The 26,510-nt window shown below is 36.3% G+C and overlaps 1 protein-coding gene across 4 annotated transcripts in view; it reads right to left on the bottom strand.

The window, feature by feature from the left end:
• Positions 1-26,510, bottom strand: part of MICU1 (mitochondrial calcium uptake 1) — a 265,058-nt gene that overhangs the window by 145,404 nt on the left and 93,144 nt on the right. For 3 of the 4 annotated variants that reach the window (XM_010373066.2, XM_030940185.1, XM_010373067.2), the window contains 2 exons: positions 21,792-21,835; positions 13,219-13,230 (listed from right to left, as the gene is read on the bottom strand). In XM_010373066.2, the coding sequence (XP_010371368.1) occupies positions 13,219-13,230; positions 21,792-21,835 (56 nt within the window). The remainder of the gene's footprint in view (positions 1-13,218; positions 13,231-21,791; positions 21,836-26,510) is intronic. The other variant, XM_010373068.2, reaches the window with a different exon arrangement.

Below are 26,510 nucleotides of genomic sequence, written 5' to 3'. Positions count from 1 at the left end.
ACAGTATACATTTAATAAAACCAGGAAATTTAGTATTGATACACATACTATTATCTAATTCAGTCTTTTTTTTTTTTTTTAGATGGAGTCACGCTCTGTCACCCAGGCTGGAGTGCAGTGGCGCGATCTCAGGTCACTGCAACCACTGCCTCCTGGGTTCAAGCCTCAGCCTCCCGAGTAGCTGGGATTACAGACACACACTACCACACCCATCTAATTTTTCCATTTTTAGTAGAGACGGGTTTTGCCATGTTGGCCAGGCCGGTCACGAACTCCTGGCCTCAGGCAATCCACCCACCTTGGCCTCCCAAAGTACTGGGATTACAGATGTAAGCCACTGTGCCCGGCCAAATCCAGTCCATTTTCAAATTTAGCAAACTGTCCCAATAATTTTCTTTATAGCTACTTTCACCCTGATCAAGGATGTAATCCACAATCATAAACTGTGTTTAGTTATCATGTTTTTTCATCTCCATTAATAGGGAACAGCCTTTCTTTGTCCTTCATTTTTTCCTGTAGAGGTTTATTGGTTTTGATTGTGATAAATTCACCATTTTAACCATTTAACCACACAGCACGTGGGCCTTTTAGGTTTGGCTTCTTTCACTGAACATAATGATTTTTAGGTTCACCATGTTGTAGCATGAATCAACATTTAATTCATTTTCATTGCCAAATAATATTCCACTATATGGGGTGCTGATCATAATCGCCCCAAAATACACACTGAACACCATAATCCCAAATGTTGAAATCCCCAAAGATCAAAATCCCTAAAGTCTAAAATCCTCATTTTGGAAAAAATAAAAATTCTTTAAAAATATTTGCTTACATTTTTAAAGGGGATTTGAGAAACATAAAAATGTGACAGAAGACTTTGAGCAGAAGAACCATGTTCATAAAGAAATGGCTCAAAGGGGAAATGTATAAATGCCTATCACTATAGTTAGTAATTGTATGTGCCCCAGCTTTATAACTGCAGTCATCTGAAATAACCTGAGAACAAACCTAAGTCTTTTGATGAGATCAATTAAAAACCACAATGGGTCATCATTGCATACACAGTTGCCCAAAGCGCTGAGATCTTGAGAAATTTTATCTTTCACAAATGCAGAGGTACAAAAAGGGTCATTTCTTCATTTACTGAGGAAGTTTCAACGTTTTTACATAAACGCACAATGCTTACACACAATCAGTGCTGTGATAATACACTTTCCTGAAGTCGAATTTCTGATATCAAAGCAGCAGGAGAAAAGTCTGCCCCAGCTCTCACAGAGACCCATTTGTTGTCTCCAGACCCCTAGCTGATTGGATGGTGCCCACCAACATTGAGGGCAGATTGTCCCCATCTAAATCCAATCAGAGTCACACACTAATCTCCTCACCCTAACAGAAATACCCAAAATAATGCTTTACCAGGTTTCTAGGTATTCCTTAATCTAGTCAAGTTGACATTTAAAATTACTGATACCTAAAATTAAGTCCACAAGTTCACCCCTTGTCAATCTGGCATCCATACACAGCTCTTTTTTTTTTTTTTTTTTTTTTTTTTTTTGAGACATAGTCTTGTTCTGTCACCAGGCTGGAGTGCAGTGGCACAATCTCTGCTCACTGCAATCTCTGCCTCCCGGGTTCAAGCGATTCCCCTGCCTCAGCCTCCCAAGTAGCTGGGATTACAGGTGCCTGCCACCATGTCCAGCTGATTTTTTGTATTTTAGTAGAGATGGGGTTTCACCATATTGGCCAGGATGGTCTCGATCTCCTGAACTCGTGATCTGCCCACCGTGGCCTCCCAAAGTGCTGGGATTACAGGCGTGAACCACCACACCCAGCCCCCATACACAGATCCTTAAGCCATACTTAACTCCCAAATAAAGATAACAAGGTAACAAGGAATTTTGATCTTTTGAGATTGTGTCTTTTGAGATTATGATCCAAATCCCATTGTATGTATACACCACAGTTTGTTTATCTATTCATATGCTCAAAGACATTTAGGTTATTTCCACCTTTTGGTTATTCATGTACAAGTATCTGAGTACCTGTTGTCAATTCTTTTGGTATGTACTAAGGACAGGAATTGCTGGGTCATATGGCCACTCTATATTTTTGGTGTTCGTTTTGTTTTGTTTTGAGACAGTGTCTCACTCTGACACCCAGGCTGGAGTGCAGTGATATGATCCTGGATCACTGCAGCCTCGCCCTTTGGGGCTCAGCTCAGGTGATCCTTCCATCTCAGCCTCCCCAGTAGCTAGGACTACAAGTACATGTCACTATACTCGGTCAATTTTTGTTACTTTTTGTAGAGATGGGGTTTTGTCATGTTGCCCAGGCTCATCTTGAACTCCTGAAGTTAAGCGATATGTGTGCCTCAGTCTCCCAGAGTGCTGGCGTTACAGGCATGAGCCAACATGCTCAGCTGGGTGTTTTTTGTTTAAGACAGGAGGAGGTTGCTCTGTTGCACAGGATGAGATGTAGTGGCACAATCACGGATCAGGGCTGCATCCTTGACCTACTGGGCTCTAAGCAATCCTTCCACCTCAGCCTTCCAAAGTACTGGGCCTACAGCACCATTTACATTCCCATAAGCAATGTAAGAGGATTCCACATTCTCCACATCCTCACCAGTACTTCCTTTCTTCTTTTATTAAAAATTATAGCCATCCTCATGGATATGACATGGTATCTCATTGTGATTTTTATTTACATTCGCCTTATACCTAATGATGTTCAGCATCTTTTCATGTGCTTGTCGACCATTTGTGTATCTTCTTTGGAGAAATGTCTATCCAAATCCTTTGCTCATTTTTGAATTTATTTCTCATTTGGTTGTTGAGTTATAATCTAAGTTCTTTACATATTCTGGATACTAGATCCTTATCATATATATATTTGCAAATATTTTCTCCTATTCTGTGTGTTGCCTCTTCACTCTTGATAATGTCCTATGATGCAGAAAAGTTTTAAATATTGGTGAAGTCCAGTTTATCTATTTTATTATTTGTGCTTTTGATGTTATATTTAATATTTCATTACCAATCCAAGGTCACGAAGATTTACCCCTAGTTTTCTACTGAGGGTTTTACAGCATTTGCTTTTTTTTTTTTTTTTTTAGGTTATTGATCCATTTTGAGTTAAATTTTGTATATAATGTGAAGTAGGGGGTTCACCTTCATTCTTTTGTATGTATCTAGTGGACCTCATACCATTTGTTGAAATGGTATGACCTTTTACCACTGTCTTGACATGCTTGTTGAAAATCAATTAACCACAGATGTGTGGGTTTATTTCTGGACTCTCAATTTTCTTCCATTGTCTGTGTTTATGCCAGTACCAAATCGTTTACATTTTCGTAATTTTTAAAAAATTGCAGTAAAATGCATACAACAAAATTTGCCACTATAAACATTTTAAAGCATAAGTCTCTTCAGCTCTGCGCATTTTTTTCATTCTTTTTCCTCTCTGCCTCAGACTAGATAATATCAATTGACCTATATCTTCAAGTTCACTAATTCTTTCTTCAGCCTGCTCCAGTTAGACGGTTGAATCCCTCTAGTCAATTTTTTGACTCAGCTCCTGTACTTTTCAGTTCCAGAACTTCTATTTGGTACCTTTTAAATAATTTATATGTATCTATTGAAATTTTCTGTTAGTTCATACATCATCCTCCTCTTAGCTACTTAACTATACTTTAGGCAGTTGATCTAAAGTCTTTGAGTAGTACGTATAATGTCTGTGCCTCCTCAAGGATACTTCCTATTTTTTTTTTCTGTGATTGGGCTGTAATTTATTTTTTCTATGTATACATAATTTCTTGTTGAAACTGGACATTTTATATATTATAATGTGATAACTCTTGAAATCGCATTCTTCCCCTTCCTCAGGGTTTGTTGTTGCTACTTACTGGGGGTTATATTTGTTTGTTTAGTGACTTTATTAAACTCTTCTTGTAAAGATTATATTCTTTGTCACATGTTGTCACTCAAGTCTGTTCACCTTACTGAGCAACTAGTGATTTGACAGGTTTCCTTAAATGCCTGGAGCCAAAGGGGGAAAAATACTCTCTGGATCTTTTCAGGTTGGCTCTGCATTGGGCATTTCTTCAATGCTTACTTAGCAAGACCATTTACAACTCTCTCTTAACCTTAAGATTCCTGCTTGCATGGGGCTTAAATGTCAGCCAGACATGAAAACTCAGGATCTTCTAAGGTTTTTTCTGAGCATTCATTCATCCCTAAGCCTTTTAGACTTCCCTGTATATGGTGAAGCATTTCAAATCACTTGTTCTCCCATGTATCTCCTTACAAAGACTCTTCCTTCCCAGGCTAATTGGTTTGTCTGCTGCTTATCCCAGGCTGCTACAGTGAGTATTATTTACCTTTAAATTTTTTTGACAATTGCTGCCCCAACCCCCTAAAAGCTCTGAAGCAGGTGAAACAAGGGCAAGCCTCAAAGCTGATTCTTTAGGGAGCCACCAGACAGGTTGATGCCCATATCCAGAGTCATCCAAGAACATGATCCACATTGCTCGTTCTGACACCAGCAAGTTCTGTCAGGAACATGGGCCGCCATCCTTATGGCTGCCACTGCACTGGGGAGTTGGGGTGGTCACCAGGTAAGCTAAAATACAATGTTTTCTGAACAAATTTTAGCAGCTTCTTTCTTTTAAAGCATTCTCCTGGTTGTTTTAAGTCTTTGATTAGATTCTACAGATCTGAACAAGTTAACCGACAGTTTTTGGCAGCTTAATTTCTGGTTTAATGGAGGGATGTAGTTTTGGAGTTCCCTGCTCTGTCATTTTTTTAATCTCTTTGTACTTCTTAACCTTGACAGTGTTAAAGGGCACAGGTGAGTTATAATGTAGAATATCCCTCATTCTGAATTAGGCTGATGTTTCTTCGTGATTAGATTCATATCTATCTATCACAAACTATGAATTCATGTTGATAACTATAATTCCTTTCTGGGATACAATTTAGTCTTATCCCTCATGCACTTGTTACTACACTCTCCAAAAATGAGAAACCTGGTTCCCATTATCATAAATATATTTACTCAAGCTTAGAATACACAAAAAGTAGTTTCACAACTGCTAATCCCATCTCTGCAGAAAACAAACATATCCATATCATCTAGAGTTCAAGATTTGTTACTTTTTTTAAAGGAAAATCTACATATGTTGAAATGCAAAAATCTAATGTATGATACATGTTTTTATCAAGATATAGAACATTTCCATCACTTCTGAAAGTTCTTTTATGCCCCTCCATAATAAATTTCTACCATATTTTCACCATAGATGAGTTTTGCCTGTTCTAGAACTTGATATAAATGGTATCACTAGTATAAGTTTGGTGTTCTGCTCCTTTGGCTCAGCATAATGTGGGGAAGATTCATCAACGCTGTAATCATCAGTAGTTCATTTTTATTGCTTAGTATTTTATTCTGATCATTACAAAATTAAAATATATAATAAATGTAAAAGCATTCCTGTTTCTCTGCATCCTCTCCAGCATCTGTTGTTTCCTAACGTTTTAATGATCGCCATTCTAACTGGCATGAGATGGTATCTCATGGTGATTTTGATTTGCATTTCTCTAATGACCAGTGATGATGAGGTTTTTTCATGTTTCTTGGCCGCAGAAATGTCTTCTTTTGAGAAGTGCCTGTTCATATCCTTCACCCACTTTTTGATGGGGTTGTTTTTTTTCTTGTAAATTTATTTAAGTTCCTTCTAGATTCTGGATATTAGCCCTTTGTCAGATGGGTAGATTGCAAACATTTTCTCCCATTCTGTAGGTTGCCTGTTCACTCTGATGATAGTTTCTTTTGCTGTGCAGAAGCGCTTTAGTTTAATTGGATCTTATTTGTCAATTTTGGCTTTTGTTGCCATTGCTTCTGGTGTTTTAGTCATGAAGTCTTTGCCAATGCCTATGTCCTAAATGGTATTGCCTAGGTTTCCTTCTAGGGTTTTTATGTTTTTAGGTCTTATATTTAAGTCTTTAATCCATCTCGAGTTAATTTTTGTATAAGGTGTAAGGAAGGGGTCCAATTTCAGTTTTCTCCATATGGCTAGCCAGTTTTCCCAACACTATTTATTAGTTAGGGAATCCTTTCTCCATTGCTTGTTGTTGTCAGGTTTTGCAAAGATCAGATGGTTGTAGATGTGTGGTGTTATTTCTGAGGTCTCTGTTCTGTTCCACTGGTCTATATGTCATTTTGTGATGTGCAGTTGCTAATTCTTCAGTAAAAAATTCTACACTGTTCTTCCATGCTTTTGCAGCTGGGGTGGTAAAGAAGTAGAGAGGGAGAGAAGTTACTTGTATGTTTTCAGAGGCATGCTGTTGTTAAAGAGTGGTTCAGATACATTTAGGATTATGTATCTATTTACTAACTCTTAAGAATTTATAAGTGAATTTATAGAGTATCCAAAACTGAGGAAGATTCTTACAAAATTCATGACAGTAATTACAGACACAAAAATTATCATAAAACCATCAAATCTGATCTCTCAAGTTATTCAAAGCTAGGAAGAACATAAAATAAATATGTCAAAATTTAGGAGGAAATGGGAGTTACTAAAAAACAAACTTTTAGATTATTCTGTGGCTATGGCTGCTTCTTAGCTGGTGTTTAATCAAAGACCTGATTCTACCATTTGATCCAGCAATCCCACTACTGGGTATCTACTCAAAGGAAAATAAGTCATTATACAAAAAAGGTACTTGCATACGCATGTTTATAGCAGCACAATTCACAAATGCAAATATGTGAAACCAGCCCAAATGCCCATTAGTAAACAAGTCGATAAAGAAACTGTGGAATATGTACACAATGAAATACTACTCAGCCATAAAAAGGAACGAATTAATAGCATTCACAACAACCTGGATAGGACTGGAGACTATTATTCTAAATGAAGTAACTCAAGAATGGAAAACTAAACATCACACGCTCTCATTCATAAGTGGGAGCTAAGCTATGAGGATGCAGACCCATAAGAATGATACAATGGACTTTGGGGACTCGGGGGTTGGGGGAAGGGTGAGGGGGGTGAGGGATAAAAGTCTACAAATTGGGTACAGTGTACACTGCTCGGGTGATGGGTGCACCAAAATCTCACAAATCACCACTAAAGAACTTACTCATGTAACCAAATACCACCTGTTCCCCTAAAACCTATGGAAATAATTTTTTTTTTTTTTTAAAGAAAGAAAATGTCAAGTAAAATGATACTTCATTTAATATTTTGGATGGTGTTTAATCCTTTACTAAATTTTAAGTCATTTTTTTCCCCTAAGCAAACACCATTTATACACTTCAGGGGTGATAAGGAGGCATATTCCAAGAAGAACATAATCTTATCAGACTGGTAATAATGTTCATTTCCTCTCACTGCCCCAGAGGTAGTTCTATTCAATTTACTGACCAATGTTACTCCTTTTAGAGAACAAAATTATGCAAAATGTTTTAAAGCAATGTGCTCACTAACTTAAATGAACAAAATATAACTGTTTTACTATTCACTGATATGACCTAGTCTTAGATCTTATTTATTTCAAAATTTACAATGTAGTTGTAGGTACAGTATCACCAACACATTCAAATTACTGATCTCAGGTAAAGGCAAGTGGACATTATTACAGGTTTCTGATATTGATCTCAACTGTACCATATCCTCAATATTTTCATTTTTTAGATAAGCAGAAAGACTTGAAAGTAAACTTATATAGCAAATTATACACTACACATGTGTAAATGGTACGCTTCACAGTGAGTCAAAAACCTAGATTGTTGTACCAGATGACTTTATGCTGAAGCACCCACACTTTGGTTTCTGACCAATCACATAAACTTATAAAATACATGGTTAAAGTTGCTGGTGCCATGAGGGGCACTGGGACTGGGATTTCCAGACTCATGAGTGCTAAGTATGCTCAAACAGTAAATCCTAACTAGTTACAGGCTTGATCAAAATAGGGTTAATAATTTTACCTTCTGGGACTCAAGTATATGAAACCAAAGAGAGAAATCACATCTAGAAACTTATTCTCATTTCTTCTAGTTAAGATCTAATTTTCAAGTTATAAAGTTAAAAAAAAACTTTTTCTAGTTAATAGAAGTTGATGGACTATGTCTGCAAAATCAATGTTTACATATCATCTAGAATTCAAAACATCTTTGGCATATAGAAAATCTGATGAAGAACACAGCTTTACTATTTAAATTAAAGTGTCATCCTTTATGGGACTGAAATCTTTGGATTATTTTAGTATTAATATTTCTCCACATTGCTGAAATACATTTCATAGTCTATCTAAATCCCTTGAGTAATAGTTGAGGTTGTACATCAAAAACAAATTAATGATAATATGCTTCTTCTGGAAAATACAATTTTGGCATATCATTTCCAAATGATAAATAGTATTTCTACCTAAGGTTGGGGTCAAGGTATGTGGTGGGGTGCTAGAAAGAGAAAATTCAGCAATTTTCCCATGCAATTAATGCTCACACTTCATTATCTAGTTGGTGCATGGATTGATGCCAAAGCCTTGGTAAAACATCAATCTTAAACAATCACACTATTTCCAATCAAATTAAAAATGTTGCACAGCTAAAATATGTTACTCTTATTCCCTACCCCATCTCTGAACTTGCAGAAAGGTAGAATTTGGGGATATGTCAGATAACAATGAAATCAAAATGCTTCTAATTTGAAGTAGTTTAAGATCCCTCTTTCTGAGTCAAATTTTTTTCTAAGTTTTTCAAAGGTAATATTGCATTTGAGACAAACACACATAAATTACTGTGCAACAAATTGGAAGGTGAATGCTTAAGATACTGTAAACTTCACTATGGCAGAAAGCAATTCTCTTTTCAGTCCCAATTCTAACCACCTCAGCTGTGAGAACAATTCCAAATACCTGGAATGCAAAGGTTTTCTCATCTCATTAACTAGATGGCTTCGGAGAAGATGATACAAATGAAGATGTTTTTAAAAAACAGTGGCAGATGGTTTGATTAAAAAGCAATAATAAAACATTTTAAAAGTCTACTGGAATGGCATTAACTTTAAAGAAATGATACAACTTTACTGAAAAGGATTGTTTTAATACTCAGCATCTGAATGAGGTATTATCAAAACTCTGGAAGGAGAAAATCTTCAACTCTACTATTTTCTACCATGTCATTTCTGCATACTAGCTTCAAAACAGCTTTGAGCAGGGGAATGTATGTTCTATGACTTGATTATCTGCTACCTAAATCTAAGAATTTAATTTTGAACTTTGGCCACTCAAATGGATCAGTGCTAAAAAGAACAGTCCTGAGATGAGCAGCAGTGTTGGTTTTAGTCACTTGGGTTATAAAAGGTTTCTCTACCACTTAATGTAAAAACAATCTCAAGTAAAAATCTTGAAAACTAAGTCAATATAATGATTTCACTTGGAAAAAATTTGTATAAGAAAAAAACGTATCATAAGAACAAAACTTAAAGTTTCACTCTGAGGATCACCATTCACAACCTTGATCTAAACTGTTTTAGTAACTATTACCTCCCAGGAAACCATTTTGATGAAGGATTTTAAAATCAAATTTGAAAACAAACATTTATAAGTATCCCTTAAGGACCACTGACCATTAAAGACACCATTAAAGACCATGAAGAACTTCAGCATTATACTTCGCATATTCCGGAAGTATATGAACTGGAAGTGGCTGACCTCAGTTACAGGTGTTAGCATCTCATTTGATTTACTCTCTTTAGTAAATGCCAGGCACTGTGCTAGGTACTTTATATTTGCATTATCTCTTTAAGTCCTCACTGCATACTATTATCTGCACTTTACAGATAAGAACACTCAGGTTTAGAGAAGTTACATAAGTAGCCAAAGGTGACAATACTATTAAGTGGCAGGAGACTCCAGAGCCCATGTTATGAATCATTTTATGTTACATTGTATCAACTGCACAGGAACACACTGATATCTATATTGTTCCCAATTTCTGGAAAACATTAATCAGGACTGAATATTTTTGAAGTACTTCACTACCATAAAATATTGACCTTGGGGCTTAGTTTGTATCTGCTAACTTAACTTGAAGTTGAAGAGGAAAGAAAGTCCAAGCGCACATTTTTTTTTAAGGCTTTCACTTACTCAAATGCATATTTCAATCATTTTGAAATGTGCATCACTTCAAGAGTGTAATGTTCTTTATAATTTTTAATTAATAAATGTTAGATTAATCTGTAATTGGTGAAGTTTTTCATTCAAGTTTAGAATTTTAAAAAATACATCATGCCAAAAACAAATATGCAAATAAAGGACTATCCTCACACATTCTCTACAACCAAAGATCATAAATAGATGTTCAGGCTAAGTTGAGAACTCGTTTTACCAGAATAGAAGGAGAAATAATTTGTTTAGTATACCTCTTATAGAACTTTAATTGTGTGACCTTAAAACATGCTAGAATGTGCTAAAATATAAGAAAAAAGAAGTTAGCCTGGAACTAAAGAAAACTGTCTGATAGCAAAGTGAATTTTGAATCTTGTTTTATGATGAAAAAGCTAAAGATGAAGGTGTAAGAAATGCAATGGTGAGTCATGTTTATGTTTTCAAACCAACAATGATAAATCAAATGGATTCATTGATCCCAAATTCAAACACAACATAATCTAAAATAAAAATGGATTTAAAGATATTTTAATAGGAGTCTGAATATTTGAGACAACTAAGTAAACTACACCCTCCTTTGGCACACTTAATGATTATATTATTATTTATTTTCTCAACTTAAATAATCAAACACATGGGTTAGATTAACAAACTTTAGTAGTGGTGGAACTCAGAGACTGGAAAGAGACATTATGGATACTCCTCACAGCAGTCTAAGTATTTGACAGCATTAATAAACTGCATCTGAAGAACAGCACTCTATGGTACCAGGAAAACAAAATGATCCCAGACTTTCCACAGGCAATAGAAACTTAGCATGCAAAGAACAAGTCACTGCAAGGAAGCAAGCAAGAAATGCCTCTTCTACAAAGTAACTGTTCATTGACCTTTGGAAGCTTAAAGGATTCATACTAGTGCCACCAAAATGAGTGATATTCATAGAACCCAATATAGCTAAACAATTCTCCCACTACCTAAGAAAAAGGTTTATTATTCTTTAATATAAAAAGTTTATTCATAAGATAGCCTTAAGAATACAGAAAAGCTTGATTTTGAATCCCTGATCAACCAAGGACATTACCTTAAATAGTGAGAGTTTAAAGAAGATTGGTGCTCTTTTGTCACCTAATGTTGACTACTTAATGCTGCAGATTCCAGAGACTTTTAAGCACTTCCCAACTGCAGCCTCTCGAATCTATTCCTAATTAGTAAGGACACCTATCCAAGTCCAGCCATTTTAAATCTTCCAGCCGTAAGCCATACAATTATTAAAGGAGAGGAAGAGTTCTTAGCTACCCTCTACAAACTGTCCTACCATAATTAGAGAACCGGAAGTGGCTGGCCTCAATCACAGGTGTTAGCGTCTCACCTGATCTACTCGGTACTCTAAAATAGAATTCCCAGGATTAGAAACATTGATAATGGGATCATCCATACATTACTGACATAATTTTTAATGTATTTGTCGGTTTGGTTCAGAATGCAGTTAAAGGCAAAGGTATTTAGGAAGATAATCTATTGTACCAATAACAGGATACTTAATTTGAGGGTTTGGTAAGGGGACTACCAAAAATACACTCCAGGCCGGGTGCGGTGGCTCATGCCTGTAATCCCATTACTTTGGGAGGCCGAGGCGGGCGGATCATGAGGTCAGGAGATCGAGACCATCCTGGCTAACATGGTGAAACCCTGTCTCTACTAAAAAAGACAAAAAAATTAGCCGGGTGTGGTGGCAGGCGCCTGTAGTCCCAGCTACTCGGGAGAATGGCATGAAACCGGGAGGCGGAGCTTGCAGTGAGCCGAGATTGCGCCACTGCACTCCAGCCTAGGCAACAGAGCGAGACTGTTTCAAAAAAAAAAAAAAAAAAAAAAAAACTCCAGTTTTGAAACAAAGAAGTACAGAAAAAGTGTACTATACAAATAAAGGGCACCCTGTGGTCTTCGTTAGCTATATCATTAGCTATTTTAAACCAAACGATGTTTATAATTCAGCTTAATTTATATTTTTAAGACTGCCAACCACCAGAAATGTGAGAGTAATCTTTTAATGAATACATTTTAATAATTTATAAATTACCATTAAAGAGCCCAAGCCTTCAAAGATCAATTTAAAAAGTACTTTTAGCAGTGTCCTTGAAGATCTCCTTTGCCAGCCTATAAGTACATATTCTTTTCATGGTTTTCTCCAAATATTTAGTTGCTTTTCCAAGTTAAAGTCATTGATTAGCTCAGAAAAGCAAAATAACAGTCTTTCTAGGTGTCCCATTTATCTCCCCTTAAGTTATTTTATTGCGCAAAGTGCAACCAAGCAACTGCTTATTTGTATTTATTATGTAAGAAATTCCAAAAGAAAAAAAAGAATAATTTTTAACTTGAAGTTACTGTTGTCTCATCAGTTACAGTTCAAGTAGGAACATAATATCCCAAATAAGACTTTTGTTTTTGTTTGAGAGACAGGGTCTCATTCTGTCACCCAGGCTGGAGTAGTGTCACAATCATAGCTCACTATAACCTCCAACTCCTGGGTCAAGCGATCTTCCCACATCAGCCTCCTGAGTAGCTAGGACTACTACTATTTTTAAATGTTTTCATAGAGATGAGGTCTTGCTATGTTGCTCAGGCTGGTCATGAACTCCCGGGCTCAAGCGATCCTCCTGCCCCTGCCTCTCAAAGTGCTGGGATTACAGGCATGAGCCACCAGACCTGGCCTCCAAGTAAGACCATTTAAGTGACTCAATTAATAAGTACCTCTTATACTTAATAAGAGTGATTAAAACAACGTTTCTTAACCTTTTGTGTAACATATAATGTTAAAACTTCCTTTTCAATCATGCTGGGTATTAAATTCTCAAGGACTTGTGCAGTGCTTGGATTGTCATATTAAAGATAAAGTATGTTAATTTAAAGTGACAGGAACGAAATCATTCTGAAGGGAGCAGGGCAGGGACATACGCATCATGCACTGAACTTTTGTTCCTGAAGCACTACTATGGATTTTGGAGCATTAAGTAATTTAAAGCACATGCTGCTGAATCAGTACCTGCCAGAAATCCTAATCAGAAGATGAGAAAAAGAAAAAAATTGACATTGTTTGATTATATGAACAAACCAATCAAATATACATATCACAAAACAAAATACACAAAGAAACAGTTAAAACCTGTAATAATATCACTGAACACCTGGAAGTAGCAAATGAGGAATACATAGAAATGTTTTAGATATTATCTACTAGGCACAATAAAACAAAACAACGATGTCTCATTACCGTTTCATTTATATAATTTTTTTAACTTTATGGCAAAATAGTCGCTTTGTCACTCATATTAATATAGGCAATCAAATATGGATGAGTTCAGATAATTAGTTACTATTCTAAGAAAGAGTACAGAATGGTTCCTTAGAAAAAGGTCTCCTCCAAAATTATGTTGCATTAAATAAAGTGATATCCACATTAGTATTAAAAAAATAAATAAACACTCATCCTGACCATGAAATAAAATTTGACCTATATTTACCATCCTATTCTAACCACACTGAGTAGCACTGTAAAATTTATTAACTGAAAAATATATGCTATTAATAATTTACAAGCCTACAGCTGGAACTTAAGTGACAGAGCCCAAGGGATTTTACAGCACAGGAATAAGATGAATCACTGTGAACACAGGACAACTCAGATATGTGAAATCGAACTAGAGGCCTCTCTTTAGTTAATGGACTCGGTATTTAACCTGGGCTAGTTGCTCATCACAGAGATAGCACAGGAGACTTTTATAGCTAATTGAACTGGGAAGGAAAGGGCTGTGGAGAGAACAATTGCACAGAGGGTATACTAGTCTGCAGCTTTTCACGCAAACGAAGAAGGAAGATCATATATATGACAGCAGAGAACTTTCATAAACTGAGTAAAGGGCTCAAAGTCATGCAAAACAGCTATAATTTATAGAGCTAGATACTTTACCTATTGTCCCAATATTACTGAGAATGTAACTGACAGAGAGGTTAAATGGTCTCTTGCTCAAGGTTACTCATCAACTATGTGGGAAAGTCTACATTTAAATACATGACTATCTATATCCAAAGTCCACTGTCTTCATATCACTCTATTACACATAAAGAAGTTCAGCAATCCACAAGACTATGTTTTTCATACCAATTCAACACACTTTATAACATCTACTAACCATTTACACACAGCTGCCAGAGTACTGAGATACTCAAAATGGAAATGCCTTGGAAAATATTTCAGATACCAAAGCCAGATTTTTTTTTTTTTTAGGGTTGTGGTATGTAAAAAAGAACTAAAGTTGCTAATTTGTAAGAGGAGAGACAACTGAGGAAATGTTTTTAAAATAATTTAAAGAACTTTGGATGGGAAAAAAGGAAGATGGCAAAATCTGTAACTAAAAATAAAAATAAATTCCAGCAGGTGTGAAAGGATATGAAATGTTGAATTTGTTCCTCAGTCCACTTTTGTAAATTAATTACATTCTTTTTTTTTGAGACAGAGTCTCACTCTGTTGACCAGGCTAGAATAGAGTGCAGTGGCGCAATCTTGGCTTCAAAAATAAAAAATAAAAAAGACAGCACTTCTCAAGATGCCAAGTGGTGCTCATGGTATATGAAAAAATAATGGAGCCAATAACAGTAAAATTGATATTCTGATTTTTAAATTCAGATATTAAAATGTATATATCCCATATTTTCTTTCTTTAAAATGAAGCGTTATGTGGTTTCTGAGGTTAGTATGAATTTCTAGCTGTACTTTATCAAAGTAGAAAAGATTAACTTCAACTCTTACCAAAAAGAAAGTGAAACATCAAGGTTTTTTGAGCAAACAGTATTAAGGCAGTAAACTTTTAAAAAAAGGTCATATAGACAACTGGATTAGACATTCAGAAGGTGGTATCACACAGTGTTCAAGAGAATTTGGAATCCTAGCTATATGATTTTAGGCTGGTTTCTTATCATTTCTGCACTTTCTTTTCTTTTCTTTATTTTTTTTGTTTTTGTTTTTTTTGAGACAGGGTCTCACTCTGTCGCCCAGGCTGAAGTGCAGTAGCACAATCTGCAGCCTCTACCTGCTGGGCTCAAGAGTCCCTCCACCTTATCCTCCTGAGTAACTGAAACTAGAGGCATGCGTCACCATACCTGGCTACTTTTTGTATTTTTTGTTGAGAAGGGTGGTCTGGAACCCCTGAGCTCAAGCGGTCTCCTAAAGCACTGGGATTACAGGTGTGAGCCACTATGCCTAGCCCCTATTTTCTCAATCCATAAAATGATGATAAAAATAGACAGCTAAGATAGTGGTTGTGTGCACTAAATGAGTAATTATGTGTAAGCCTGGAACATAATAAGCACTCAAAAAGCTTCTTATTATTGGCGATAATTCCCACAAGACAAATATAGTCAAGCATTTTTCATTTAGAAATTTCACTTTTCTTTTTTTTTCTTGAGACAGAGTCTTTCTCTGTTGCCCGGCTGGAGTGCAGTGGTGCCAACTCAGCTTACTGCAACCTCTGCCTCCCAGGTTCAAGCAATTCTGTCTCAGCCTCCCAAGTAGCTGGGATTACAGGTGTGCACTACCATGCCCAGCTCTTTTAGATTTTTAGTGAAGATAGGATTTTACCATGTTGGCCAGGCTGGTCTCAAATTCCGGACCTCAAGTGATCTGCCTGCCTCGGCCTCCCCAAGTGCTAGGATTACAGGCCTGAAATTTCACTTTAAACCAAAAAAATAAACCACTGACAACCAATGAGTGAAAATGAGGTTTTAAAAATGAGCCCAGTCATCATGCCCAAAGTAACATGTGACTTTGAAATATCTGTGAGGAACTTCTGGCTTCAAGGAAATACTTTTATTCTCTTGGCATCTGTTACAGTGTTTTTAAAGCAAGAATTTCCCTATATAAAGAAAAAGAATACAGAAATAAATGATATACCCTACTTTAAAAACGGGATTGATAGGGCAAATGAAAACACAGATAATAAGAAAGACTAATAAAATTATATTTACATATTCACATTTAGTCAAAAACCTGAATAAATATATTAATTAACCAAGAATTTCCACTTGACTGGTTTCAGGTCTCTGGAAGCCGAGAGAGAGGGAAAGAAAGATGTGGCTAATTAACAATGCAGAATTACATGTCACATTATAACCTGTTATCTAAATTTAACTAGAGTAGTTCAAATAAATGTGGATATTCATCAAACCCTGTCCCATGAGACTTTTAGTACCCTATGCTCTAATTTACATTTCCTCAATCTTCAATACATTTAACTCTTAAAAGACAGAAAATTCCTTAACAACTTACTATATATGTCAAGGAGTAAAACTACACTTGACCTTATTCTAGGGTCTCATTTTATCTGAGAAATAAAGTAAATAATTACAACTTGAATAAAGCACCAAGAAGTATTTCATTATAGGAAAAAATGTGTTCATATTCTCTTTAGAAGAACCAACAATTTCCCCCAAAAGGAATGGTATTTTAAAGTTAATTTGTTAATATTTTCAAAAAGACCTTTCACCTAGTAAAAGAGAATGTAGTAATATCAAAGCTTTGATTTTCAACTATGACTTCCATCTGTTCCTCTACTAATCATATTATCTGTTATAAACACTATAATCAATACTTCCCCTTCTTGGTTTTGACTATACTTTCATCTCTTTAGAGATAAATGTGGATAATATTTCATTTTTTATTTGATGTAAAATGTTTTGTTCCATGTAAACAAATATTCTTGTAGATAACATAAAGGAGGTGGAAATATAATACGTATCATTCTTTTCTTCCAAGTTTGAGAGATTGTCAAGGTTCTGAGGGGACTGTAGTTTCAAGTAACGGAAAAAACTCAATTCAGAGGCAGTATTTCTGAAATGTTCAGGGAGAGGTTGGGGGAAAGGGGAATCAATAGGTAGGAAATAACAACAAACCTATTCTCTAAAAAAGAAATACATGGTGGTATGATGATAATGAACAATTAGTTTCAATAGACAATTTTATTGCTCGAAAATAGGGTATAAGCTGTATAGTTTTTAGAAGAGATAAGGGGATTGCATCAACATTGTGGAAATTGGTATTCCTTGCTTAAGAAACAATTTTATCTATACCATGTAATTTTATTCTGTGACTTTATAAGAAAACATGGTGACGTTTGATGTGAAGAAAGTTGTCTATTACATGCAATAGAAACAGGAAATACAAAATATAATTTCTATATTTGGTTTGCTGAGGGGAAAAAAGGGGTAAGAGAAAATGGGAAAATAAAGAAGGCTACAAACCACTTGAAATAAATCATGCAAATAAAAGAGAGAGCAACTAAATGATTACATGAAAGAAATATTTAACATTAATGTAAAATAAAGGCTCTACTTAGAAATAATTGTTTTATAGGCCAACTAGATGGTAAAATCAGAAAAGACAATAAACAAAACAAAGAAAAAAATATAGTTTTCATTAAATAAATAATCCAAAATTCATGAAATCACTGTATTGACAAATTGTTAGCAGAATACAGGGATACTAGAGGAAGGGGCTTTTTTTTTTTTTTCCCCCACAAGAATGATTCAACACAGGAAGGTGCATTTAGAATCTACGACATATTACATTAAAACAAAAGCCGGCCGGGCGCGGTGGCTCAAGCCTGTAATCCCAGCACTTTGGGAGGCCGAGACGGGCGGATCACGAGATCAGGAGATCGAGACCATCCTGGCTAACACGGTGAAACCCCATCTCTACTAAAAAAAAATACAAAAAACTAGCCGGGCGAGGTGACGGGCGCCTGTAGTCCCAGCTACTCGGGAGGCTGAGGCAGGAGAATGGCGTAAACCCGGGAGGCGGAGCTTGCAGTGAGCTGAGATCCGGCCACTGCACTCCAGCCTGGGCGACAGAGCTAGACTCCGTCTCAAAACAAAACAAAACAAAACAAAACAAAAGCCGGCCAGGCATGGTGGCTCACACCTGTAATCCCAACACTTCGGGAGGGCGAGGTGGATGGATTACCTGAGGTCAGGAGTTCAAGACCAGCCTGGCCAACATGGTAAAACCCCGTCTCTACTAGAAATACAAAAAAAATTAGCCGGGCGTGGGGGTGGACGCCTGCAATCCCAGCTACTCGGAAGGCTGAGGCAGGAGAATCACTTGAGAACTCGGGAGGCAGAGGTTGCAGTGGGCCGAGATCATGCCATTGCACTCCAGCCTGGGCGACAAGAGTGAAACTCAGTCTCAAAATAATAATAATGTCAGAATATATTTTGTATTACCATCTCTATAGTAATGCTAATAAGCTATAATAATTTTCAAATGTCTTCTAAGATAAAATCCAAACTCTTTCAAGATTTGAAGTTTTAAACTTTTAAACCTAGTCTCATATTTTAAAAATAATTACCACTTATCCACAAAACATTAAAACCAATGGTAACCATAGCTGTTACCATTCTTTATACAAGGCCTATGATAGTAGATGCAAGTGACAATAATAATGTATTTCATAACTTTTCTACAAGGGAAATTGTTAGTATTCTAAAAGTATTAGTATCCATTAACATAAAGTAATAATGGGCTCTGGAAAAAGATTCACCTACAAATTCAAAAGCGGCTTAATTAAATTCAGTTCTCACTGACTATCAGTTGAAATAGTAATGTCTCATTTACTTCTTACAGGGAACCTTCTAGTTAATTAAATGGATCAGGAGAAAAAGATTTTAGCAAAACAAGAATTAACTACTCAATTATTTGTCAATATCAGTTGGGCCACTCTTTCCTATTTTGCATCTGGAAGTTCCATTATTCAGGTACAAATTTAAAACATCCCAGGAAAATATTTTTACATTTGTTCTTACTTTCAATGACAAAAAGCCTGAAGTTTAATTCAATTAGAAGGCAATAAAATAAGCTAGTGTTTGTTACTGGTCAAATTTTGGACTTTGTTAAATGGTGTGCTAAAAGATAAGATAATGGGAGCTGAGACAATAGGAGTAAATAATTCTTTCTCTAAGCATTTAATAGCTAGTTTATCTTACAAATTAAAAAAAAAAAAAACCAGAGGAAGAGGGAAAAAATTATCCATTTAAAAATCAAAGCAAGTCTAAAAAGAAATTCCTCTTAGGTGTTTAGCTTTCTAACTACATTTCTGGCCATAATGCACAAAATTACTACAATATCATTATCACACAAATTGCTTTTCTAAACAGAAAATTGTCTTAGAATTCATATATTCTAGAAGTAGCTACTTAAGAATTAAGATTTTCTGAATGAGAGAACAAAAGAGTCATGAAGGTCTGAAGAAAAATGATGGTGGCTCACACCTGTAATCCCAGCATTCTGGGAGGCTGAGGCGGGCAGATGATGAGGTCAGGAAATCGAGACCATCCTGGCCAACATGGTGAAACCCCATCTCTACTAAAAACACAAAAATTAGCTGGGCGTGGTGGTGCGTGACTGTAATCCCAGCTACTTAGGAGGCTGAGGCAGAAGAATCACTTGAACCAGGGAGTCAGAGGTTGCAGTGAGCTGAGATGGCGCCACTGCACTCCAGCCTGGCGACATAGCGAGACTCCATCTCAAAAAAAATAATAATAATAAAAAAATAAAGAAAAATGAAAAGACTGACAATTGAGAAAGTACTGACAGTTACAATTATCAGGCGAAAGACTTCATACATAACAAAAAAACATGGAAAACTTTTAAACTGATCAAACACTAAATGAATCTGGCACTCTTCATTACATAAGGTTTTTTTTTATTATTTTAGTCTTTTTTTTTTTTTTTTTTTTGAGACAGAGTCTCGCTCTGTTGCCCAGGCTGGAGCAGAATGGCACGATCTTGGCTCACTGCAACCTCTGCCTCCTGGGTTCAAGTGATTCTCCAAATAACCAAAATAAGTTATTTATTGCCGGGCACAGTGGCTCACGCCTGTAATCCCAGTACTTTGGGAGGCAGAGGCGGGTGGATCACGAGGTCAGGAGATTGAAACCATCCTGGCTAACACAGTGAAACCCCGTCTTTACTAAAAATACAAAAAAAATTGCCAGGCATGGTGGCGGGCACCTGTAGTCCCAGCTACTCGGGAGGCTGAGGTAGGTGAATGGCATGAACCCGGGAGGTGGAGCTTGCAGTGAGCCAAGATCACTCCACTGCACTCCAGCCTGGGCGACAGAGCGAGACTCCATCTCAAAAAAAAAAAAAAAATTATTTATTAAAATTAATTTGCTGTAAGTTATTACTGACTTTATGAGTCAGACCTCCACCTCCACCAAGGAATATGTGATTGACTACTGTAGTTGATTTTTTGCAAGTCATTAAACATTTATTGTTTGCCTCCTGTGGGCCAGGCCCACGCTGGACTCTGAGTGACACAAGAACAGGTAAGATAGGGACCTGACCCTCCAAAGACTCTGAAATCAGAAGTGTTGCAGTAAGTCCTCACATTGGATATGGTACTTTACTACAGATAAAGCAGAGATACCAAAGATCAGAGAAAAGATGAAACTGTCCCAAAGCAGAGTTAGGATCTTGAGCCTAGGTCTCCTAACATCTAGTTCAGTGCCCTTTCTTTCTGATCATTCTTTTAGAATATGTGACTTTAAAATGATGATATTCACAGACAGAGGCATTTTAGGCACGTGCCACCCTAATAGGAAAGGTAATTTTTAGGCAGGTAGCCTTAGCTGAGATCTCTCAAATCTTAAGGCAGCTACTCAGTATTTTCACTTGTATAAAAGAGCTCAACACTTATCTCTCCACCTTACCAGGATATGGAGTTTTATGTAATAATGCAGGAATTGGCATATTTCTGCAAACGTCATCAGTTTCTACTAACCCTGACCTCTTCCCATCTAGACCCTTTTTTGTGATCCTGCCTTTTCCAGCCACTCCATGATTTTCCTTCTGACTTCCTGTTCATTGTGCTCTGCAGAGCCATGCCTGGCTCTTTCTTCTTTCTGAAGGGCTTTCTTCCTCCTCTGTAAAATTGACCCTTTACTTTTCTTTCTGACCCTGTGTAATATTTTCTTTTTGGAGAATCTGGCCTGAAAGGAAAAAACATGTTTGACTGCTTTATGAGATAATAAAACTGAAAGTCTCATTTTCTATACCTAAAAATAATTTGTTATATTATTTATTCAGGTATAAATAACTAAAAATAAGTATAGTGCAAACTTATAGGCAAATCTGGAATAGTCTTCATAATTATTACAAAAGCACTACAAGGACCTTTGTAATTTTCTAGTTAAGATTATTGCTAGACACTATCACAAAGTCTGAGAAAGGTCAAATCAGGGAAGCGTTTTATCAGAAATGCCAATACAATATTGGGGGGCTTATTAATCTTTATGATGACTATTGAGTTAACATTCAAAAGTCAACAAACACTGAATTAGCCCTTAATATAAATAGCAGGCAATACACAAGAGTTACCTTACATGGAAAAATATAGAACCTTCTGCCTCTTTCCGTAGAGGCACATGGAGGCACGTAACCTAAGCATGCTCTTTTGATAAGATAAACAGGTATTCAGTCATTTCTCACACATAACTATAGAGGAACTTAAAAATCTTCTCAGTAAATAATAGGATATATGTATAGAAGAGTCATAGTTTGCTCACCTTTCCATCAAAGCGTTTTATTATATATTGATCCAGACCCAAGTCTGTAAAAGAAAAGGAAAAAACATTTAGCTACTGATTATAACTCAAGTGAAACATATAAAATGACAGCTCTTGGTTTTGTTTCCAGTCATTCAATTAAAAGTACAAAACATTTATTCAAAGGCCACAGGAATGAATATTTTGCTCCACTTTCAGATTCAAAGTGTGAGTGCTAACAGATACCAACCCTTTTATTTTACATATCAGAAAAGTAAGGCTCTAAGAAGGTAAAAATGTGCAAACCTATTCAACAGTAGAGTCCAATTAGAACTCTGGACTCCTCCCAAAGTGGTCCTCTTTTCACTATATCAAGGTGCTATATTACTTTTAATTAAGGTAAGGAATATTAGTTTAATCTGAATGCATAATAATTTTTTGTATCAAGTCCAAATAAAATAATTAAATACCAAAAAAAAAAAAAAACTATTGCAATACAACTAAATAGTCACAAACAGACCATCTTAATATTAAATTTTTAAATTGGCTTAAATGTTAACTATTTACTTGGGAATGTCTAGCTTTGGATTCCGTGCACTGTGAAAAATTAAGTGAATATATTCGGTGGCACTGAGGGCAGGGATAGTTTTGTCTTTGCACACAGCTTTATCCCCAGCATTTTGAACAGTGCTTGATCAATAAATATCTGCAAAAGAATGAATGAATAAGATACAGTCCTTGCCTTGAAAAGTCACAATTTAGTTAGAAAGACATATGGATATAATAATTAACATTACAAGGGAGCATACAGTCACTTCAGTAAAAGGGTGCTGTGGGAGTTTTGAGAATGGAGAAATCAGTACTCGGTTACACTTATTTTCTTGCATAATTATTCAGCTCTTTTCTTTCCGTTGCCACTAGTTCAGGCCTTTACCTCACTATGCCCACATTATTACAATCATCAGATTATCATTGCTCCCAGAAAAACCTTTTTGCATTTCTAATTTAAACATTTGGTTACACATTCTTCTTATCTGCAATGTGCCTCATCTTCCAGAAGCCAGCCCTAAACAAACTGACCCATTGACTGTAAAAGAAACAGATAATTCATGACACAGAAAGAAATGTTAGAAACAATTTTAATTTGCAATCTGACAGATATTTAGGAGAGTGTAAGTCATAAAGGCTGATGTTTATCAGAACATGCTTCTGATAAAAGAACAGAGAAAAAGAAAGAGTTCTAGACAATTAAAACTTTGATTGCCTATTTCCCCCTTTTTTATTTTATTTTCTTTATTTTTTTGAAACAGAGTCTTGCTCTGTCACCCAAGCTGGAGTGCAATGGCATGATCTTGGCTCACTGCAACCTCCACCTCCTAGGTTCAAGTGATTCTCCTACCTCAGCCTCCCAAGTAGCTGGGATTACAGGTGTGTGCCACGATACCTGTCGGATTTTTGTATTTTTAGTAAAGATGGGGTTTCGCCAGACTGGCCAGGCTTCTAGGTCAGGTCTAGAACTCCTAACCTCAGATGATCCACCTGCCTCGGCCTCCCAAAGTGCTGGGATTACAGGCATGAGTCACCGCATCCAGCCCTATTTTTAAATATACTCTCAAAAGATGAGGATAAGGTAACCTCCCAAACGGCTGCCAAAGGACAGCAGGATAGAAAATAGAAAATATAAGACAGAATTACAGAAAACAGAGACTCAATCCAAGAGTTTTAGTATCCAATTAGATATAGGACCTTTCTCCTTCAGAAATAGGGAGAAAATAATCCAAAAAAATACTAGCAGAAACTTTCTCAGAACTATAGGGAGACAAACTAAAAGACTTTACCTTACCAAGTGTTCTAAGCATATTGAACAAAACAGTACCCACACTTCAGTGTATGCTTGTGAAATTTGAGAATACCAAGGATAAAAAAATCCTAAAGATTTTCAGGCAAAAATCTTCCTGGTTCCTTACAAAGGCATGAGAATCAGAATAGAATCAGATATCTCACAGGTAAAACATGGTACATCAACTAGGGAGATATATGCTTACTAACTGCATCAGCACTGTCCAATAGAAATATAGTGCGAATAACAAATGCAAATCACATGTGTAATTTAAAATTTTCTAATAACCATCTTTAAAAAGGTAGAAAGGAAGAAATGCTGTCATTTGAGGCAACATGGATAGAACTGGTTGACATTATGTTAAATGAAATAAGCCAGAAACAGAAAGTTAAACACCGCATGATCTCATTCCTATTTGGAAGCCAGAAAAAGTTGATCTCATAGAAGTAGAAAGTAGAACAGGGTATACCAGAGGCTGAGAAGGATAGGGGAAATGGGAGGGACTAGAAAAGATTTGTTAAAGGATACAAAATTACACCTAGATAGGAAGAATAAGTTCTAGTGTTCTATAGCATTGTAGAGTTAATGACAATATATTACACAGTTTCAAATATCTAGAAGGAAGGTACTGACACAAAGAAATGATGTTTGATGGTGATATGCTAATTACCTTTATCTAATCACTATATACATTATATGTATCAAAACAGTGCTATGTACCCCATAAATATGTACAATTATTATGTCAATTTAAAAATAAGGTTAATTGATTTTTTTTTTTTTTTTTTGAGAAGGAGTCTCGCTCTGTCACCCAGGTTAGAGCACTGTGGCATGATCGCGGATCACTGCAACCTCCACCTCCTGGGTTCAAGCGATTCTCCTGCCTTAGCCTCCCGAGTAGCTGGGACTACAGGCACGTGCCACCATGCCCGGCTAATTTTTGTGTGTGTGTGTATTTTTAGTAGAGACAGGGTTTCACCGTGTTAGCCAGGATGGTCTTGATGTCCTGACCTCATGATCTGCCCGCCTCAGCCTCCCAAAGTGCTGGGATAACAGGCATGAGCCACTGTGCCCGGCCAAAAATAATGTTAAATTTTTAAAAAGATAAAAAGAAACAAGTGAAATTAATAATTAATTTCAATACTTTATTTAACTGAATATATCCAAATGGTATCATTTTAAGTAGTAATCAAAATATTAACGAGATGTTTTACGTTTTTTAATACTACATTTTCAAAATCAGGGGTGTATCTTGTAATTATAATACATCTCAACTCAGACTTGCCCCATTTCAAGTGCTCGGTAGCCAAATATGGCTACTGGCTACTGTATTAGATAGCACAGATTTTAGGTTATCAGGGCAATACCCAGAATAACTCAAAATGAAACTTAACATTTTAAAGGTGGTTACTTCTGTGACATGAACTGTGGAGATGGGGAAGATGGAACAGATTTATGTTTTGTATTTTATGCTCTTCATTACATTAAAAAAAAAGGTGAGGGGGAAGGGGCATGGGAGGACAGCCTGGCACTCACTGAGAATTATTGTCATTTTATAAGCAAATACTGACATGAAGTAGGCCAAAAGTTTCATGATTTCAAGTTGAAAGAAATGATTATTTCACCTTGTTATGTTTTGATTTATTTACCTGCTAAATGAAGGAGATGGTTGGATTAGATCAGTTCTTAAAATGGTTGGAAGTGGAGTGTGGAGAATGTGGATGGATGAAGTAATTCAAGCTGTTGTCTCTAACTACTCCTCTACAAAATCTAATAGGCCCAATTATTGGGGGCGGGGAGAGCATGGAGAATGAAAGGTGAAAAAATAGCATGTGTAGTTTAAAAATAATACTTAGGTGACTTCCATATGACAGGATTTCCCTTTCAGTTTGCTACCCAAACCTTTTGGTCCCAGCTTAGAAACACCAGACTATAGCTATGTTGTTTTCACTGAGGCGTTTCCTATGGTTTTTAAACTTTAACTTTCAGTCATTTAATTTAATGCTCACAGTGTGATATAAACACTACCTTTGCCTTTTTATTGATATATAGCCAAGGCTCCGAAGATTAAAGGGCTGTTTTTTTATTTTAACTCTAATAATCTTCTAATTATGGCAGTTGCCTCTTTTCTTGAGTCCACACCCAAATAATATAAATGTGTGTAAAAGTAAAGTATGTGTAAATGTATACACATACTGTTAAGAAGTCTCAGTTTAAGCCTCAGAGTGAGCATTTAAAAGACTTGTTTTAAAGACAATGGCAACTGACTTTGTCAAACTCATTTTGTCAAAAGACACAAGGGCAACTGAATCAAATATGTCATTTCAAGATCTATAAATTAGAATTTAGGTAAATGGAAACTGAATAATTTTAGTTAAGAAGTCCCAGCAATCTCTCAAAATTTAGAGATTCTTTTTTTGTTAACACTAATTTTTTTTCAATATCTTTTGTAGTACAAGTGGTTTTCGGTTACACTGATGAATTCTATGGTGGTGAATTCTGAGATTTTAGCACACCCATTATCCGAGCAGTGTACACTGTACCCAATATGTACTCTTTAATCCCTCATCGCGCTCCAACCCTAACTCCAAGTCCCCAAAGTCCATTATCTCACTCTGTGTGTCTTTACAATCTCATAGCTTGGCTCCCACTTATAAGTGACAACATATGATATTCGGTTTTCAACAACTGAGTTAACTTCACTTAGAATTATGGCTTTTAGGGGCCGGGTGCGGTGGCTCACGCCTGTAATCCCAGCACTTTGGGAGGCCAAGGCAGGTGGATCACGAGGTCAGGAGATTGAGACCACGGTGAAACTCCGTCTCTACTAAAAAAATACAAAAAAATTAGCCGGGCGCGGTGGCAGGAGCCTGTAGTCCCGGCTACTCAGGAGGCTGAGG

The sequence above is a fragment of the Rhinopithecus roxellana genome, chromosome 11, assembly GCF_007565055.1.
Source record: "Rhinopithecus roxellana isolate Shanxi Qingling chromosome 11, ASM756505v1, whole genome shotgun sequence".
NCBI lineage: Eukaryota > Metazoa > Chordata > Mammalia > Primates > Cercopithecidae > Rhinopithecus > Rhinopithecus roxellana.
This window is presented reverse-complemented; position numbering and strand designations above follow the sequence as displayed.